A 19,919-nucleotide genomic window follows, 5' to 3' on the forward strand; every position below is an offset into this window, starting at 1 on the left:
TCAACAGTTCTTTAATAGTAGTGATTGATACTACTGAATGGCTGTCTCAGAACAGATGCAACATTACCCCTGTGCAGTTGCCTAAAACATCACCAGTGTAAATGGGAGCATAGTCAGAAACAGATGTTTTTCCTCTTTTGGCTTCTGAGGATCATGTGGATGCTGCCAGTGATCTAAAAGGACTGTTTATGCACATCTGAGATTTCTCCTCAAATGAGAAAAGGGTGAGATAGCAAAGGAGGTTAAGCACTTGGAAAATCTTCTTTCTCTCTCTTCCATGACATTGGGAATGTCTGGTGGTACAGATGTACTGGGGTAGTCTGTCAGGAAAGAGCTGCTAGCATGGATGAGACTCTACTGGCAAATCTGTATTTTAGGCAAGCCATACTCCATAAAGTCAAACTGCAACCCAGGTTAAAGTGCAGCCTTGCTGATGAAATTGCCTGCTACATCAGGAGCTTCCTAAAGCCCCATGAGGTCCAGCAGGGATTGTACCTATTTGTACCCTGGCACCCAACAAGTGTCTGATGTTGACATTGTCTTGTTAAAAACCTCCCAAGATAATTTAAAATTCTTTACTGTTTCTCTCATAGGGCTCCTCGATTTAAGGGATTCCAGCAGCAGGACAGCCAGGAGCTTCTGCACTATCTGTTGGATGCAATCAGGATTGAGGAGACAAAAGTAACGTCTTTGTGTGTCTTTTAAAAGTGAAATACCAGTCATTACTTCAATGTTCTTCATGTTCCCAGTGTTTTAAAGATGTGGTTAATGGAGTAGGAGTGTCTATTTTCATTATCTTGAGAAAAATATATTTTTTTGAAAGATATTTAATTATGTTCATGTTGATTTGTTAAGATAGTTGATTGGAATAAAAGTTTCAGTTAGTAGTAGTAGGAGTATTGTAAGTAGAACATGACAACTTTAGGAATCCAAGTTGTTTGCCTTTACAAAAAGGAAAAGGGGGTGAAAAAAGGACATCTGAGATGTCAAGAAAATAAAGGTAGAACCTCTGTGTTAGCTGACAAAGTGAATTTAAAGCTTTGGAACAAAAATTAACAGTTCTTAGCTATGGCCCTGCCCACAATTTTAACTGAAAATTTTCACCGAAAATTGTGGGAGAAAAAAAATCATGCAAAGTTTCTTGTGTCTCTTGAAAGTGTGAGGAACTCCTGGTTTTATCAGCAAGGTGCTGCTTTTCATTGCTTAAAATCTACATTCAAGTATGTGAAGAATAGAAGCAGTTTGTTATATTGAAAACATCCCTGTGTGAATTTTGTTTATTTTCCTTCATTATTTATGTTTCCTGCATTGTTCACGCAAGAAAGGGTGTGTTTGGTTGCTATTTTGACCATATCAGATTTAATCTATCTGACTTAGTCTTGGACCCTTCTTTTCAGATGATACTTTGTGGTAAATAGCCTTTTCTAGGCCTCCTCTAAAGGAAGGCTTTAAATCTTGTACTGAGCAGAATACTTCCTCTTCCCTTTCACTTAGTAACCTGATGAATGTCATGATCCTGAGCTGAATTATCTCACAGATAAGATGTAAAGCTGTGTCTGAGCCCAGTTCCTGGCACTACAGTACAGCTGAACAAGTCCCCATCCTGCCAGAATACTAATTTTTATTGGTCTTGTCAGCAGCATTCTTGATTATAAACAGAACTGAACTGCAAGAAAAAACAGTTAAACCTTGACACTGTCACACTTAGAAAATGATGTCTGGAACAGGGTACACAACAGAAGCAGCTGATTTCTTTAGAAAAGAGTTGCTATGTTTTTGCAGCAGAGGGAAAGTTTATTATTTTATTTTTTGATTTTCGTGTAATAAAAGGTGAAAACTATATTTTCTTGACAAAGGAGGATTCACAGAAAGCAGGATTATTACAACAAGCTGCTTTTGCAGGAGGTGCTTGTGTTTTCCCCTCAAGTCAGTCTCCTGTCAGCTTCACCAGCGGATGTGCCATCATCGCAGTAACCTGCATTACCATTTGCCTTTTGAATCATTTATTATTAGAGAGCAGCTACAGTACCTACCTCAAAAGAGTGATGGAAGATGGTGAGAATTTACGGTGATTTTTGGGCAGTATTTCTGCCACCCCATCACCAGACAGAGAGAGGTGGGTGCCACCCTGCCCTGCAATTACATCCCACTGCTGCCTTAATGGTGCATGACTGCAGACACATCTTTATCACCTCAGGGTGCTCTGCCACCGACAACACTAGTAAAAGCTCTCTCCCCCTCCCTCTCAGTTTTTTTTTAATCATCCCATGTTTCAGTTCTGTAGATGGCAGACAACCAGCAAACATAAGACCTGTGCTGGCTGGACACAGGCAGGAGCCCAGCAGCTGCCCCTGTGGCCTCTCCACCATGTGGGCTTTGGCTGGGCACTGCCTGCAGCAGCGTGTTTGCCACCAGAACCCCATAGCAGGGGTTACAGCTGCTAAACTTCCTCTTTCATGCTGCTTTTAAACTTCCTTCTTGGGAGAGAGAACAGCTCTGCTGAAAGGTGGCTGGCTGCTTTGCCATCCACCTATGAGACAGCTGAACATGGCCATCCCCACTTCCCTATCCCTGCCAGGATTAGTTGTTTTTAAACCCTAAGTGTTGATGAGAAATACATATAATAAGTAACAAGGCACTATTTATAGGAGCTAACCAAAAATCCTGTTGTACTTTTGCCTCTTCTGTGTGGTTTTGTGTTTGTATCTGACACCAGTGCTGAACTTTTCCATATTTCTGGGGCAAAAAGTTAGAAAGTGTGTTTGTACACAAGTGGACTTTTAAGCTAAAAGCTTGGCCATACAACAATAAAGATGACATAGCGTCTGCTGTTTCCAGCAATGTGGGCTGGAGATGGTTTCACACCAGGGCCTGAAGTGGCTGAACCCTGCTGCTAATTGATTAATGTCTGCTGCCATTGTCCACAGCACCCTACCCATTCAAAGACTATGTCTTTCTTTGACCTAAATAAATGGTTCAACGAGCTAATCCCAACAAAAGGGTTGCTTATGGCCCTAAACCCATTTATGGTGCTCAACTTCATGAATTACCTATTGATTAATCCTTTTAGTATATTGTTGGCTTTAAGATGAACAAAGCTGAGCTCGGGGCAGCGGGAGTTAATTCACAAGCCAGGTCACATACTCATAAGGTCGGAGTATGACTTGGTCTGATGGGTGTCTGAACTGGAAACCAAACCTCCGATGCTGTCTGTCATCCTCACACTACTGTGATATGTGGCTTGGAAGTGTGCTTTGCTGCCTGGAAACTAGAGCCATTTATTAATCTTTCTGTTAGGACATTGGGTTTGAGTTGCAGAAGGTTTGGTATAACTATTTGTCTCTTAGAATGTACTTTGCTCTAAGTGTGACTTCAGTATTTGATTATAAATGTCATTTGCACACTGACAAGGTAGACTTGTACATGTTACTAGACTTTGTAGATCAGAGAGACAGGACATTTGCCAGGAAAAGGGGAAGCACAGGTCATGCATACTGGAGTCAGGGGACCTGATTAATCCTCCTGCTTCTCCCTCTGTAGTGTGCCAGAGGCTGGGCTTTTCTACCAGCCCATGCAGTTCTGCTGCCAGGAACACAACATCTCCTCACCTCCAGGCAGCTGAGAAATAGTGGGCAGAAGCACTCCCTGTCTGGAGGGGCAGCTACAAAATCATTAATGAATTTGCTTTTTTCTGATCCTTCTTTCAAACCTGTAGTTTTTAGGATTTTTTCCGAGTAAATGTTGATAACATTTATGTGGATTCATAAGAAGTTTTCTTTCTCTTCTAAGGTTTTCTAACATACCTCTGGAATTTGCAGTGTTAGAAAATAAAAAGAAGTGATAAAAATAGTGCCCAAACACAGTCACTGAAGTCTGGCTACTAAAAGACACTTAGCTGCCTTCCAAGTATTTTGTATCCTAGTCAATCAGTATTAGTCCATTCGCAATGGGAGAAATGGATAGTATTAGTTTACTGAAAATCTCATAGTTTCTTGGTAACCTGTAAAGTGCCCTATAATGGTTCCCTTTTAAGAAAAGGAAATTTTTAGATGATGATCTACTGAAGTTAAGCTCATGTAGTTTTGATATTGTTAGTGAATAACAACAGTAGTTTTACAATATTAAATTATGCTTATTTTATAGAAATAAAACAAGATAAAGTCTAATCATATATTACTAGTTTTTAGAATGTTTACACTTAAAATACTTGGTTTTATTTTTACTTCTAGCGTATACAAACTGGTATCTTAAAAGCGTTTAATAACCCAACTACTAAGACAGCAGATGAAGAAACTAGAAGAAAAGTCAAAGGTATGCAACTCCTTATTGAAAACTTCTAAAACTGCACTAGTCTTTAAATACCATTTTCTTCAGAACTGCCTATTGCGAACAAATCCGAAGTGCTGTGATTGCTAGGCTTTATTCTGTGTTACTCTAGTGCCGCCTAGTGCGTACCTAAAGTATAGAGAGCTGACTTGCATCTTTGTATCCAGGAGAAAGGCTCCCCGATGATAATAATGCATCTTTTAATAATAGGTAGAACTTAATTTTGTTTTCTAAAATAGCCTGCTCCATATTTGTTATATAGTCATAATTACTTTATACTCAGAGAAGCCACTTTCCATAAATAAAACTGATTTCTGTTAGTTGACTGGTACTGTGAGCACTCTAAATGCACTTACAAAGTCAAGATAGGCAGCAGTTTCTAAAGAAGGCATTTTATTTCAAGAGAAGTGGTTCTGGTGTTTTGTTTTTTTTTTGTTTGGTTTTTTTTTTGTTTGTTTGTTTTGTTTTTTTGGGTTTTTTGCGTGTGTTTGTTTATTGAGTAGTTCTAATTCAGGGGATTTTGTTTTAATTAAAGTCCTAATGGTTAAGATGTTTTGTAAGTCATCCTTCCCAAATCTGCAAATGTTAAGGCATAAAGATGTATTAGAAGAGGATTTTCTTACATTTTTTAGGGCTTTATAGTTGAAAAAAAAATTTCGAAAGGTTCATAACCTGTCTGCTTACCCCAGTGTCTATATCAAGGCAATGCAATATTTTGTATTCAAAAGAAAGCTGAGATTTTATTTTAAAAGCTTCTTCTTAAGAGATGCAATATTACTATTATGTTACAGAAGATGGGGAAGGGAAGGATGAAAGGGAACCTTCTCACTAAAATATTTTTAAGTGTTGAGATAATAGTATATGATGTATTAGTTATTGTATTCAAAACATTTTGAATATGTTTAAAATTGTGCTTTCATAATATATCTTGGAAAGAATTTTGTTGTACTTATAGTGTGGCATTGGATGTGTTATTTTTCACATTTAAAAAAGGCAATGTTTTTTCAGCATATGGAAGAGAGGGTGTGAAGATGAACTTCATAGATAGGATCTTTGTTGGTGAATTGACTAGCACTGTCATGTGTGAGGAATGTGAAAATGTAGGTATTCTGGAATTTGGTTTGATGTGGAATAGATCACATACTGGTTTGATTACGTTGTCTTGAAAGTATAAAATTGTGTTGCCAATTTTATACTTGTTTGTTTGTTTGTAAAAACAAGACTTTATTGAAAGTTTCTCATTTGAAATTATTTATTCCTTCTTTAAAGCATTATTCTCCCAAACCTGAGAAGAGGGATCCTTTGAATTCAAAAAGGATTCAAGTACTGGGTTGGATTTTACATCTGACTTAAGGCTGGAGGTTCCAAATTTTATAATCATATGTGTTACACGTCAGTGTAATTTGATGTTTTTAAAACACTTACCTATCTTAAAACATAAATCCTCCTGCCTCCTCTTCTGGGGTACTCCTGAAAATTGGAAATTACTTACTTTGAATTAGAATGAGTGGGAAAATGCTAAAAATTACTTCTTTTTCTTTCAAGTATTTTTTATAATTAATGTAATAACTCTAATGAACAGTATATTCCTTTCATAATTAATATTACTGACATTCCATCAAAAATGCTTTCCATGATCCTTATAATTTTCTTTTAAGTTTGAAAGAGAAAAATCTTGTTTGCATGACTTTTCTAATTGAATGTTACATTTGTGTTTGGTTTAAAACATTCTATTTCATATTATAGAGATTAAGTAAATTAATCAATCTGAAAAATTAAGCACAGTCCTGCAGTGCCAGGTAAAGTTCCCTGTGTGTGATGTGTAGATTACTCTTCAATGTGCTACTAGTACCAATGAAGAACCTTGACTATATAAAAACCAGAGGTTGTATGTATTTTGCATGTCTCATGTATTTTTGCTGGATTCTTACATTCTGCCTGCACAGGACTTGGGAATATGCTAGCTGTAGTCCTTCGAGGAAGAGTTTAGCTTTCATTCTCCTTTGCCTGCACTGGCAAGATATTTTTGATACATGTTTGGCCATGCAGACTGACACTATAGAGGAACCCCTGTTTGAACATGGCTCACCAGGCAGTCAGTCACCAGAGCTGCACTGCTTTTGATCTCATTTATTGCACTACGGGAACCTAAGCGTTCCTGAGTCCCTTGCATATAAACCTGCAGTCCATACCATGTGTCACAGGTGGAAGATGGGGTCACAAATAGAAGAGAAGGGACACGGTAATTGATGGCATGACTGTGACTTAAATGTACAACGTGATTTTTACTTCTTTTTTTAAGGTTTTTTTTCACAGTCTTTCCAGAGGTAAGATAAGTCAGTTTTGGAAGGAATTCAAGAACAGCAAGGGAGAGAGCCTAAGGAACTTAGTGATAAAGGCAGATGGAAAGTGCTGAAAGAGATTGTCTAGGTATGCTTTGCAAGATATTTCCAGCTTATACATGGCAAAATGAAACCTTAGTACAAAAAAAGAGGTTGGTTTCTTTTAGTCCTCTTTTCCCCTGTAACTGCATTTATTTTACCAATTACTATATGGTGTGAAAAGATCTAACAAAGCTTTTGACTGTAACCAGTAAGACTGACTTAATCTTAACTGAGAGCATGAGGTTAGAACCTGTCACTTAACTGTCATTAACCAGTCCTTGCTGCATAACAGCTCAAACACCTGTGCAGAAGTGTCAGAATCAAGAAACTCTGAAAGGTAGCTTTCTGCAAAATGGTACCACAGAGGCCCATGTGACTTGAAAATCCATCTGGAGCTCAGAGAACCTGAGCACCACACTGCTTCAAGTCAGTTCATGCCCAGATGAATGGCCTTGCCCTTTGTGTCTGTGTGCTGAAGCTTTGTGTGGTATTAGAAAGAAAATTCGAGCTAACTTAATAAATTTTTTTAAAAAGTTAGTGGGAAGTTCTTCATTGTAGTTTCATACATCTTGTAAGTAATTAGCTTTTTGTATAGCTTTTGGTAATACATTGATTAAATAAAGGGAGCTATGTACTAAGCCCATATACTGTTCTTTGTGTTTAAGTGAACTTTCTCTTTTTCTTCAAGATTTCAACAGTAAAAGAACCTTTCATTGATCTTTCACTTCCTATAATAGAGGAGAGGGTAAGAAACAGAATATGTAATAAGTAACTATTGCTTCCAGTGGATTGTTTTTAATACCCTTACAAAGTTATTTATGCATATACACATAGTTTTGATTTCAAGCCTAAAAATGTAACCTTGTCCATAAATACATGTACTGTTATCCATCTATTCCTTATATGATTTTCCACATACATACATATATATATAGGCATACAATGTCATAAATGCATATATCTTTAAATTAGTCCAAACTTGGATCAAATGCCCCTAGTAACTTAGAGAATATATAAGTCTGAGATTAGCTTAATTTAATAGTGTGTACTTATATAAATAGAATGATTATAAGCATTTTCTTTTTTTGGAGGTCCAGAGAGGCAGATTCTAACCTATTGGTTTGCATCTAGAGAACCTGAGTCCCTTGGGCTGATGTTTACCTACAAGATGAGACACTGTAAAAATGGATATTTGAATATATTTGTTCTGGTGTTCTCAGCATTTCATGGATTTCCTCCATTAGCTGCAGAGGAGCTGTATTCCTTTGAAGGCATAAACTGTTTTTTCAGAACTTGGGCTTTTCATTTGAGAGTAGTGGGGGTGGGTTGAGAGTGGTTCTTCCCTCATCCTGCATACATCCATCTACATTTAAGGGAGAGTAATTAATGTAATATTTTTTTCTATATAAAATGTATTCTCCTCCAAACACCAATTGTTTTCCACAACAAATTCTTCATCTTCGTTGGTGCATTGAGTGCAGATGCCTGTGGGAGTTAAGGCTTTAGCAACATTTTGAGTATCTGGGCCCTTGTGCTTCCTGGCTCTCATGTGTAACAAGGAAACTTTGTGGGTTCTGTTTGAGAGCAATTTCTGTGGGCATTTAGCAGTTGCTGCACTTACTTGAGGATGGGCATTACTTTATAGTCATCACTTTCCTTTACAGTTGAGATGTGCTGCTGCCAGTAATGTGATGGGGGCGTGTGTGTGGCAGCTCTGTTGTCACAGACTGCACCAGGCACTGACTTAGGGATCTGTGTCCCTTTTGATAAAGTCACATCTCATACAGCTACACATGTGTTTATACAATAATAGAATAGATTATTTTGTATTGTATTACATACAGAAATTTTGTATCATTCATATTCCTTGTGGCTTTCAGTTGAAGCTTCAGAGATAATGACAGTGAGTTTATGATTTAAAAAAACATTAGAAAGTAGTCTTATGTCACAATTCAGGGGGCCATTTAATTGTTTTATGTAGGTCACTGTTTTCTAAAATAAACGAAAAAAATCCACCTACATTCATCTTTTCTGTAGGTTGCAAAGGATTAACAAAATTGACATGTTGCCTTTCCTGATTTCCTGTCTAATTTCTTAGGTTGCAAAACCTGTGCCCTTGGGAAGAACAGGTAAAAGTAAAAGTGTACAGGAGGCAGATCTTGGTCAGTATAATTGTTCTTCTATCGGTACACTGAATAATCAACCCAAAATTGTCAAGAAACACACTTTAACAAAAGATAAGGTAAGAACTTATATACTCACACTAACCAGTCATCCCGAGTTAACTGAAGTTTCTAGGGTGACTGGGAACTTCCAGGGAATTTTGACACATGTCAGTTGGGTTTTATAGTATACATATAGCTGACATAGACTCATTTTAAAATATTTAGGTCATCATTAGAAGCATGAGAAATGACAGTCATTGGTAACCATTTAGCTTTCAGTTACAGCGTTTCATTTATAGGGAAAAAGAAAATCTGCAGGCTAGTTTCAATTCATGTTGCTTTTGAGACTATTGCAAATGTCTGTGCTCTGTTGAGTACCATAAAAACTCTCCTGAATCAGGTCCTAACACATTAAACACATGTGAAGAAAAAATAACCATATAAAATAACCATATAAAACAATGATAGGAGAAGAGAATGAGAGAGAAGTAGAAAAAGGACATGAGGTAGAAACAAAGGAAAGGATGGAAAGAAGTAGTGCAGAAACATTGTTATAGAAGAAAAGCCCTAAAACTCAACCTGTTGAGGTGAGTGGAAGGATTTCCATTGGTACCACTGCAATTTTGATCCAATTCAAATAAAGGAAATAAAAAAGAGGAAGGAAAGTTGCTCATTTCTTCCGGAAAGCAGCCAAAAAAAAAGAAGGCAAGAAAAGAGTCATGAACAGTTGCAAATCACCTAAAATTATGGCAGCTTTGTGGGTTTGGTTTTTTAAATCTATAGGAGTAGTTTTCTGTGGAAGCAATCTTTTTTTTTTCTTCTTGCAATCTTGATTTTAAAAAAGTCAATTTCAGGTAATATTCAAATCAGCAAACATCCTCCTAGGGATGCCTTAGTTAATTTTATGACAAATGCCTGCAAGGTGAGTTGAATTTTTTCTGGGGCTGCTCATCAACTAACGCCTCTCATGGGAGGTGAGGGGAGTAGCTTAAACTTGAGAACCTTTTAGAAGCTTAAATTAGATTAGCGAATACCACTTCAAATGTGCCATCCACAGCTGTCACAAAGTGAAAGTAATTAGTTGTGGGAAGTATTGATCTCTCAGTAAGTATAATGCTCTTAGCTGACTGGGGTGTAGGTTTCTAATCCTAAATTAGTATTAAAACATCTTAAGCAACACAGCTATCTTAAACATGAGAGATGAAGAATATAAAACAATATAAACCCCCAAGAATTTGCTTTGAATTTGAATCATGTTTCAAAAGATGTCAGCTTACAAATCTGCTTTCTATTTCTCCCCTCTATTACCGAATGAATAATGCCATAATTTACAGAATCAATTGAACCATGAGAGACGGCTTGCCAGAAAAGCTTCCTCAAAGGAAGAAGAAAGAAGTCCTGTTATCATGCAAGAAAAAGCCAAAAAGCTTGAGCTGGAAGGTAGCTCTGGTGTCCTGTACTCCAAAGACCCCACTGCTGAGGCAGCTGTCAATGGAAGCCAGACAGAGGGCAGTGAGAAGGAAGCCAGCCGCTCTGAAAGCAGCTTTGATGCAGACAGTGAAGCCTCAGAAAGCGAAAGTGCTTCTAAGCAAACAACTTTGAGCCCACCCAGCAGCGTGTCTGGTGTGCACGTCAACCACTTAAACCCTAAAACGCCGCACAACAAGCCGAGCAACAGCAACGAAGAGATGATTTCCAGTGCCATATCCAAGCTTAGCTTCTGTGAGCCTGTAAATGAAGATAAGAAACCAAGCTGTGGCGATCCAGCATTGGGTTTATCAAATAATTCCATGTTCTCAGTAGGCAAATCCTCACTATCCCAAACCCCTCAAAATGCTTTCCAGACGCTTTCCCAAAGCTACATAACTAGCTCAAAGGAATGTTCTGTTCAGTCCTGCCTTTACCAGTTCACCTCTGTAGAGCTCTTAATGGGGAACAACAAGCTTTTATGTGAGAGCTGCACAGAGAGGAAACAGAAGTATCAGAAGAAAACCAGCTCCACAGGTAAAGTGCTTGTACCTCTGGACCATTTCCAGCATTGCCTCCCAAAGCCTGTGTGCTGGCTGCTCTTCCATTGCTCCAGCACGGGCCTCCCTGCTGTGGCTAAATAGAAAATGTCTCCCCAAGCAGAACTTGCTTGTAACAACTTAAAACTTCATCAGGCAATGGCAACAAGGCTAATTTTTATATTAGAACATAATTGTAGATGTAACATAGAATTTATTTTGCATCTTTATTCTATCCAAGATAATGAATTTAAAGATGACCATAAACTGAGTATATGCACTGCTCAATACTAATCTTTGCTGCTGTTTCTGTTCCTTACAATCCTCAAAGCTTTGAAATAAATGCTGTAATATTCAGCCCCAGTAGCTTACATACTCAGGGAAGTAATGTAATTATGTATGGAAAAGGGGCAAAAAAAGAGAGTTGTAATGAAGAGAGGAAAAAAAACTTCCAGGATTTGTAAGAATGGAGATGAGAGAGAAGTACCTTCTTCTGACAGTCTTTTCCTTGATGCTTGTATAGCCCAAGCATTCACTGAATAAGAAGAACAATTTAAATTTCATGAAAAATAAACATTTTAAAAGGACTGGAGGATTGGGGGTTTTTTGGTATTGAAATTCAGAATAATGAAGAAATTAAGCTCTTCTCATAATCTGTAAATAAAATATAGAGGGATGTCTTATAATAACAAAAAATTGCCTGTTTGCTGTGCATTTATAGATACCTGAAGAGATAGAAGTTAAGCACGAGTAAATCAGAAAAATTAATCTAAACATAATATTTTATAATCATTCCTGTAATCATCATTGGACTGTGCTATATAAATAACACTTGGGTTCCATGGACACCATGAAAAATGGAAAAGTAAAATCAATTCACAACTAATCATTATTTATTTTTTCCTTCTAAAACAGAAGATGTAAGAGGTCACCCGATTAAAAATTAACCATTATACCTCAAATGAACTATTTTCTTTTGAACATATGTAAAACCAGTAAATTAATTTTATCAGCAAAAATAAATGCTAGCGACATGTTCTCTTTTCCTGTGGAGCTTTTCTGTGGAGTTTTCACTGTGCTACTTTTGGTAAGAGCCCTGTGTTCCGTGCCTTATGCACCATACGGGGTTTGGAGGCCACATATCCCAATCCTGTATGTTCAAACCAATAAGTTATGAGGCTTCCTGAAGTAGACAGTTCTCCTCAGACCTTTCTCTTAAATAAGTATGAAGTATGTAGTCATTCAGAAAGAACTGAAGAATGGAAAACTAAACTCTTAGTGATTAGGACATTAGCATAGATAAAGAGACTTGTGCCTTCCAGTTTTTGTCTAGGGATCATCCATTTATTTTAGGTTTTAAGAGGAAAGTTGGGTGCTATAGTAACAGACAATGTAGGTATCTCAGTGTGCAAGCTGACCTAGATAGTGTACAGCTTCCTGCTTCTGATCTGATTTGCACAAAACTGGCTAAAATAATGCTCAGATTTTGCAGATTATGTTTATTAATAACTAGAAAAATGAGAAAATATTCTGTTACTCCACAAAATTTCCCTTGTGTTTTATATAACAAGTACAAAACCATCATAGCATAGATCTATTTTGTCAGATGTTTAGAAAATATTTTAAAAATTGCATATGACTGCCTTCACTTTAAAAATTATTTTGATATTCATAAATACAGAAAAGAAAATGGAAGGTGTCTACACAAATGCTCGGAAACAGCTGCTGATTTCTTCAGTTCCTGCTATTCTTATTCTCCACCTGAAAAGATTCCACCAGGTAAGAGGCCAAACCCCTCTTGTATATTCCTCTGCCCCACTGGTGAACAAGCAATTCTTCAAGTGCCATTGTGATCCCAATGCTGCCTTTTTAGATGGAGACCTGGTAGAAGCACTGTTTGAAACATGCTGATGTTGTGATTATCCTAACACCTTCAGAGTGCATTTAGCCATCCTGATGTATCCAGGGAAACCCCTTATGTGTCTGTCATGCTTATGTGTAGCAGACACTGTATTGAAAACATAACAAGGTTTAAATCAGTTAAAATCTTACTCTTGGATTTGGTTAATTTTAATAGTATAGTGATATATCTTATCTTTAAAAAGATTCCTAGTAAAAATATTTCTTTTACAGTCTTCCTTTCTGTTCTTTTGAAGGCTGGTTTGAGTCTACGGAAAGTAAACAGGCATGTGGATTTCCCATTGATTTTAGACTTAGCACCATTTTGCGCTGCATCTTGCAAGGTACCATTTCAAATCTTTATTGTACTTCAGCAGTTGTTGTCCTGATCACAAGTTAAATTGGATTGATGATGACGATAATGATGATTATTTCTTCCTTTTTAAATTAAATTATAGAGTGAATTTTTCAAATAGTGTCCTGAGATCAGAACTGTAATTGTGTGCAATTCCATTCATGACAAGAATATCACAGATGTTAGCTAGTATTAGTTAAGCTGTGGTGCCCTGGTGATGCTGGTGTATCTAACAGCATTAAGAACAAGTATTACTGCCTCTATGGTAACTAAATTAACAAGACTAGTGAGTACTTGTAATAGAGGTGTTTCACTGTTGGAAATGCTGTAGATGTCTGTTTGCCTCTTTTGGAATAGTACTGCTGATAGGTACTTAAGACACCTGTAAAACTCATTGTGAAATAATTCACCTTTGTTTTCTGTGTTTCTGGGAATGCAGAACGTTATGGATGGTGCAAGAGTGCTGTATAGTCTTTATGGAATAGTGGAGCACAGTGGGTCAATGAGAGGTGGTCATTATGCAGCGTATGTGAAAGTCAGGACATCTTCCAAGAAATTGCTAGAGCATATTTCTACCACTAAAACCGTTCTGGGTATGTACAGACAGAGCTTCCTTTCCTTCACTGTAAACCAAAAGCAACTGTCTACAGGGATTTATAGCAAATAATTTTTTAGCTGAGAGTAATCTGTGATTTTTAGACAAGTTGTAGAAACCCCATCCCAGCATGTGCTCTAGGCCAGGTTGGATGGAACTCTGAGCAACCTGAACTAGTGGAAGGTGTCCCTGTCCTTGGGAGAGCTGTTAGAACTAGATGATCTTTGAAGTCCCTTCCAACCCAAACCAACCTATGATTCTATTAATTGTTCTTTTTTGTTGTTGTTGCACGCAATGCATATCCTACTTCTGCTGTTAATCCCATATAGAGCTGAGTGAATAATGGAATTTTGATTCAGCTATTAAACAGATAATTGAGGGAAAACTTTCCTCTCTTTCCTAGTCAAAATAATACATCCAGTATTTGAAAATGGTTTAGTACACCAGTCAAATCCATGACATTAAATTAAATTACATTTTCTAAATATTTGAGCATTTTATGTATCTTATGTATTTTAGGATTGGGAATTTTTTAATACTTAAAAATCTGGAATACTCTGGTCTGATGTGAACAGCAGGAATCTTTTTCATGGAAGATATAAGGTTTGGTGTAGGGTTTCTGTTGGCATTTTGAGAACAGCACACTAGTTCTTATTAATACTTGATGGATATGCAGAATGAAATAAGTTGCCAGGACAGAATCAGAATCTGTTAGTAAAAGATTTGTGGCAGCAGTAATATGTTACGCTGTCAGAGTTGGATAAATATATTTACTCTTTCCCTTTTGGGGGAAAGCGAGAACCAAGCATTATCCTTTCTATCCTATGTAGTATCACTTTGCATTTGAAGCTCATTTCCAGTAAGACAATCTTTTACATTATTCATGACATCCAAGTTTCCTTCAGTCTAATGCTTGTCTCGCAATGATTATTAGAACAGATTAGATCTTTTCATGTTCTTAATTTTACACTGGTCAGCTTTTAAAATAGGATCTTTTTTCAATGTCAGAACTGGTTGTGTTCTAGTATAACTTACTGTTGGAACTCAGCAAGCTGTACTTGAAATGTCTTTGGCTTTCTAAAAAAATATGAAAAAAGCCATGGCAGCATCATTGCATTGTCTCCCACCAATTTCTATTACAGTGCTCTTTGACATGTAAGTTTCAAACTTACGTGTCAAACTTACATTCCAACTATGAATAGCGGACTGCATCTAAGTAATTAATTACTCTTGTGGGTTAGAAGCTTTTCTTGCTTTTCGAAATATCCACTGTATTTGTTTGATAATGTTGTGAAAGACAAGAAAAAATTTCTTTTGCTTCTGCATTTCAGGTTTAAAAGAAGCCATGGGAGCATCAGGAGGACAGTGGGTGTACGTTAGTGATGCCCATGTTCAGATGGTTCCAGAATCAAGAGTACTAAATGCACAAGCATATCTACTTTTTTATGAAAGATTATTACTATAATTCTTAACACTTTAATTTCAAAGATGGTAGTGTTATTTAGTTTATCTTATTTAAAGCTGCAGTGGTAAGAGTACCTGTAAATATTGTGCCTTTATCTTGTAGAGAATTTATCATATTTTGACTCTGAAGTTCAGTTAAACTATCATAAATATCTGAATGATTCTCTTAAAGTATGCACTTTGCCAAACATTTAAAATTCTGGGTTCGTTAAAATGCAGTACCATTAGAATGTAAGATGATGTCCTATCCTACTGAGGTCTAGGGAAAGTTTGTTTTTGATTATAATAAAGATAAGCTTTTGCCCATAGCTCTAGAACAGTTGAGAATAGAAATACTGATAGCGTTAAGTGCCTGGATTTGCTGGTGTACAGTAACAATACAAAGTGTTCAACTTGTTTTGATCCAGCCCAGACCCTTCCCATCACTGGGTTGGATGTCAGCTGTTAAGATTCCTGCAAACAAGAACCTGTCAAATTGTGTCGCTTCCATGTTTGGTAATTGGAAAGCAGAGTCCTTCCAGAGTGGAGTAACAACAGCTGTCTCTGGGTAATGCACTTTCCTGATAAGAGCTGGGAATAGATTGGGAAAATGATGGCTTCTAAATAGTGGCAGTGAATCCTCAGATACCCAGTACCCTTTCAGTTGTCTGCAACTGGCACTGGTATAGCAATGTACTCCTGTTTCAATATAAGTATGTACTTGGTGTGCGTAAGTATATCCTCCGAGATATATACACACACCATAAATCCATCAACAGATATTGTTATTTTACCTTCTAGGAAAGAGAATTGCAAATAATTTCTGTATTTAGTAATTTTTCAACTTCACAATTATGACAATGTACAGCATATAAGCTTGTGTATGTACAGAGTTTAAGTATAATTCAGTAAATGCTGTTACTTTTGGTTCTAAACATGAACTGGTTTATCTGTTCCTGAATACTTTTCTGACAGGAGTAATAAACTATAAATTATTTTTGCACTGTGTGTATGAGTTGGACAGTAAATGATGACTTTTGCCCTCTGATACATGTCTGGACTTCCTTTTGTCAGCAGTGGGGGACAGCAGGTGTCCTAGTGGCAGAACTGGTTTTTCTAGACTTTTTGACTGCCCTGTTTTGATGTGTTACTTCCTTTGGTAATTTCTTATTTCCATCCCAGAGAGTAACAGATACATTCTACAGTCAAGACCTGATGACTACTTGAAGTTACATGGTAATTAATTTATTTAATAAGCTGTTACTGAAATACAAATTACTTCTGTAACAGTTCCATCCTCTATGACTTGCTCTTTAGTAGAGAAAAAACTGTTAATACATGCTTACTGTTTTCATTTATAGTAATATTTTTTAATGAAAAAACATCCTGTCCCTATTACTGTCTGTAGCACATGTTGTCATACCTAGCTGCCTGACTCTCCTATTCCCTAGTTCTGTTTCAGAGCTTCATCCCACTTGCATTCCCTCTTTTGCATGAGAACATGGCAGAACCTGCTAGAATTGCATTTGCTCAAACTCCTTAGGTGTATCTTACAGCCACAGTACTTGCACATTCTTGTGCAGGCACTAAGGATTGTAGGCCATACAACTGATTGTCATAACGGAGTGAGCCCCTGGTTGCACAGGATTTTATTTTTAAAAGGAAAACTCCTCTGTTCAGATCAAAATTAGGCTATGTGTTTTTGCCAAAACAATGGGGTTTTTTCCTTCTACAAATGAAAATTGTCTCAGTCTACCCAAAAGTAGTAAAACTCGGAGAAACCAAGCAGCCAGCTTTAGCCATCTGTATTCCAGCTAACAACATCTTAACCTGAGTCTACACTAAGTAAGAAAGAAAGATGTTTAGAGGAGAGTTGGTTAAAACACCCTAATTCTCTTTTAGCTCCTTATCTTCCCGTACCATTCATCCACCTACACACACCGGCCTTCCCTTTGTATGTAATTGATTGAAACTCAGAATTAGTTACAGGCAACAGTCATAGCAAATGGCAACTAAGTGTCACTTGTGTGACACAATCTTGCTAGGAGAACTCCACCCTAAAGCAGACAGACTGAGTAGCTGATGCCTGACCTTCCTCCTTTTGCTGACTATTGTAAAACTACTGAATTTAAGTACGTGTATTGATCTACTTTTTAGCCTAGAACTACTTCCCTAGACTGCACAACTAGGAGAGAAACAGAACAAGGTTCTTAACCTGTTACTTCTTACTTTTTATGCCATTTTCAGGAAATTCCTGAGGTGGTCTTGGCTTCTTTATATCTGGAGTTTGCAGATTGGACTGCTGAAATTTTCCCAAGTGGACATAACTGACTAGGATGCCATAAAAGATGCTGGCAGGATTATTTTCTCATTAACAGCCAGGGACCATTTACTTGTGTTTAGGTATTTTACAGAACATGGAGAGAGAGTACCATGAAAAAGAGCCAATGCCTTTATCCAAGATCGCCATCACTGTTGCCCCTGGATGAGGCATTCTGACTTGAAATAAAAAGCTGTGTTGGCAGGAACTCTAAGCCTTGAGTCAGGAACAGGTATGAAAATACCACAGAAGGAAGCATTCTCTAAAAATTAAGGCAACAGGTGAAATTATGCCTTCGAAGTGAAAAAACTGATGACCAATGCAAGATGTCACACACAATTTTAGATGCAAGTCATGGTGTCCTTTAGACAGACATAGGTTTTTTGTGTAAAGTTTGGCTCTAAAGAAACTACATAAATGTGTGTACTGAAGACTTGTTATAGTTCCTTATCAGGACTTGGAAAAGAAGCTCAGAGAATTCTGGGAAAACAAGGGTGTACATCCTGTATGTGCTAGAATGTTAAATATGATTCTAGAGTCTAGGAGCTGCAGTTTCCTGCAACTGCCAGATGTGTGCACACTACTGAAAAGCTATGTGTTTTCAGAATTTAAGTGAAGAGCTTGAAAGTTTAAGATTCTCCTTAAAATATCTTATGTTAACAACCAAAAATCTCTTCAGGCCTACAGCATCTACTCTTTACAGAGCTTCACCATACTTTTGTGGTCTCCCACCCTGAGAAAATGCAGTAACCTGTGTCTTCGTGTGGAATAATTTCAAAATGGCTTTCTCTTCATCCCACCCTTCTCTTCTCACAAGGGCACCACTACTTTCTTCATCAGCCCCATCTGTTCTTTATGTTTTTGGGGTCTCCATAGGCCTCTGTGTCAATCTCTTTGCTTTCATTGATCCTTAAACATAATATAGTGGTTCCCAATCTCATTACTTACTCTGTGAACTTGCAAAGCTCTTGCAGGAAGAGCTACTGTAGCTGTAGTCGGGCCTGTCCTCACCACCACACTGGCTCTGCCTACAGGCTGCAACACCAATCCCTGAGAAAAGCTGTGACTCCTGAGCAGCTCTCTGCTGACCAGTCACAAGACAGCTCCTGTAAAACAATTACAAAGGATTAAAATTAAACAGTTCCTCACTCATCAGTAAGTAAACTTCACCCATGGGAAGTACCTGATTTACATATATGGACAACTGGAACCCCTACAAAAGTTTCCCCAGAACAGAGACATCAACAAAGACCACTGCATCAGCTAAGCAGTTAGTACAGATTATAAGAAAGAGCTTTGTTATCTTTGGATTTATATATAATTTATGCCAAAAGTGGCAAAAAGTGATGGGGAGGTTTATTATACTAACCTGTCTACAATATGTGTACAGACATTATATTTGCATTAGTCTGTTCTCCTAAGAGATGGCTACAAATAGAGGGGAAGGAAAAACAAACCCTGAACTTTGCCGCCCAAAATGTACACACTGAAATCGTCTTTGTTTAGAAAATTACATCCATGCAGTCTGCCAAACCTTCCTCCCCTTTCCCATCTGCACCCTCTGTGTGTATCAATGAAGTGCTCTTGCTAATGGATTTCAAGTGGTAGCAGGTGAGAGTGGTTTATAAATTCATTAAAAGGCTGAAATGTCTTAACTTCACCATTTGCTTCTCTGTATGCTTCTTTTTTATACTAACACAAACTGGATCATAAAGGGACATGAAATTAATGCATCTACATTCTCAACCCATTATAAAAATCTTATTCGAACATATTGGTAACAAACTAAGAAAGGAGTAATTTCTTTAGTAGAAACTCTAAGATGTATTAAAATGGGAACAAATTAGATGGGAACAAAGAAAGCATTCAAATACAACTCTTCTGTTAACAAAATTTAATAAATTCAATTTTCATTAAAAAGTGGTAACACACCTCAGAAAACAGCTTTACAGCAGCCCTGATTAAACAAAGATTTGATATTCCTTAGTTTTCAATATCTGGACCCTCTTTTGCTGTACCCTGTACAAATTTATGCCTTCGTACAAAGATTTATATATCTATGTGAAAGAAATGCCACTACTGTTCAGTAGAATCATTTTAGTTGAATTATTTTAGAACAAATTATTATTGCTTCTGTGTCTATTTGCTGTATCTTAGGCTGTTATTTTGCCAGCTGTTCTAGCTGTTGTACCTCTCCTGTTGGTGTATAAACAAATTGCAGAAATGGTGGAAAAGTGATTATTCAAAATGATTCGTAATCTATTTTTTTTGTAAATGAGATTATAAAATATATTTTCAGATGGATGTCTTAGTACAAGTCAAAACACTTGCACAACATTACATAAGAAGTCTAAGTGAACTTGTATGTTCTAATAAAACAGTTGCAATGCATTGCAACCACTTCAAAACTACTTGGTGTACATTCT

General features: G+C 37.1%; 1 protein-coding gene across 4 annotated transcripts in view; it reads left to right on the forward strand.

Moving 5' to 3' along the window:
* The window catches only part of USP45 (ubiquitin specific peptidase 45), a 49,162-nt gene extending 32,986 nt beyond the window's left edge, over positions 1 to 16,176 (forward strand). For 2 of the 4 annotated variants that reach the window (XM_082303462.1, XM_082303463.1), the window contains 10 exons: positions 594 to 681; positions 4,230 to 4,311; positions 5,335 to 5,426; positions 7,399 to 7,455; positions 8,809 to 8,952; positions 10,210 to 10,879; positions 12,563 to 12,660; positions 13,038 to 13,124; positions 13,575 to 13,728; positions 15,062 to 16,176. In XM_082303462.1, coding sequence (XP_082159588.1) covers positions 594 to 681; positions 4,230 to 4,311; positions 5,335 to 5,426; positions 7,399 to 7,455; positions 8,809 to 8,952; positions 10,210 to 10,879; positions 12,563 to 12,660; positions 13,038 to 13,124; positions 13,575 to 13,728; positions 15,062 to 15,195 — 1,606 coding nt within the window. In that variant the 3' untranslated portion in view covers positions 15,196 to 16,176. The other 2 variants (XR_014227380.1, XM_082303464.1) reach the window with 2 other exon arrangements.
* Positions 16,177 to 19,919: the final 3,743 nt, after the last annotated feature.

The sequence above is a fragment of the Coloeus monedula genome (genome assembly GCF_965178545.1).
Source record: "Coloeus monedula genome assembly, chromosome: 2".
Lineage (NCBI taxonomy): Eukaryota > Metazoa > Chordata > Aves > Passeriformes > Corvidae > Coloeus > Coloeus monedula.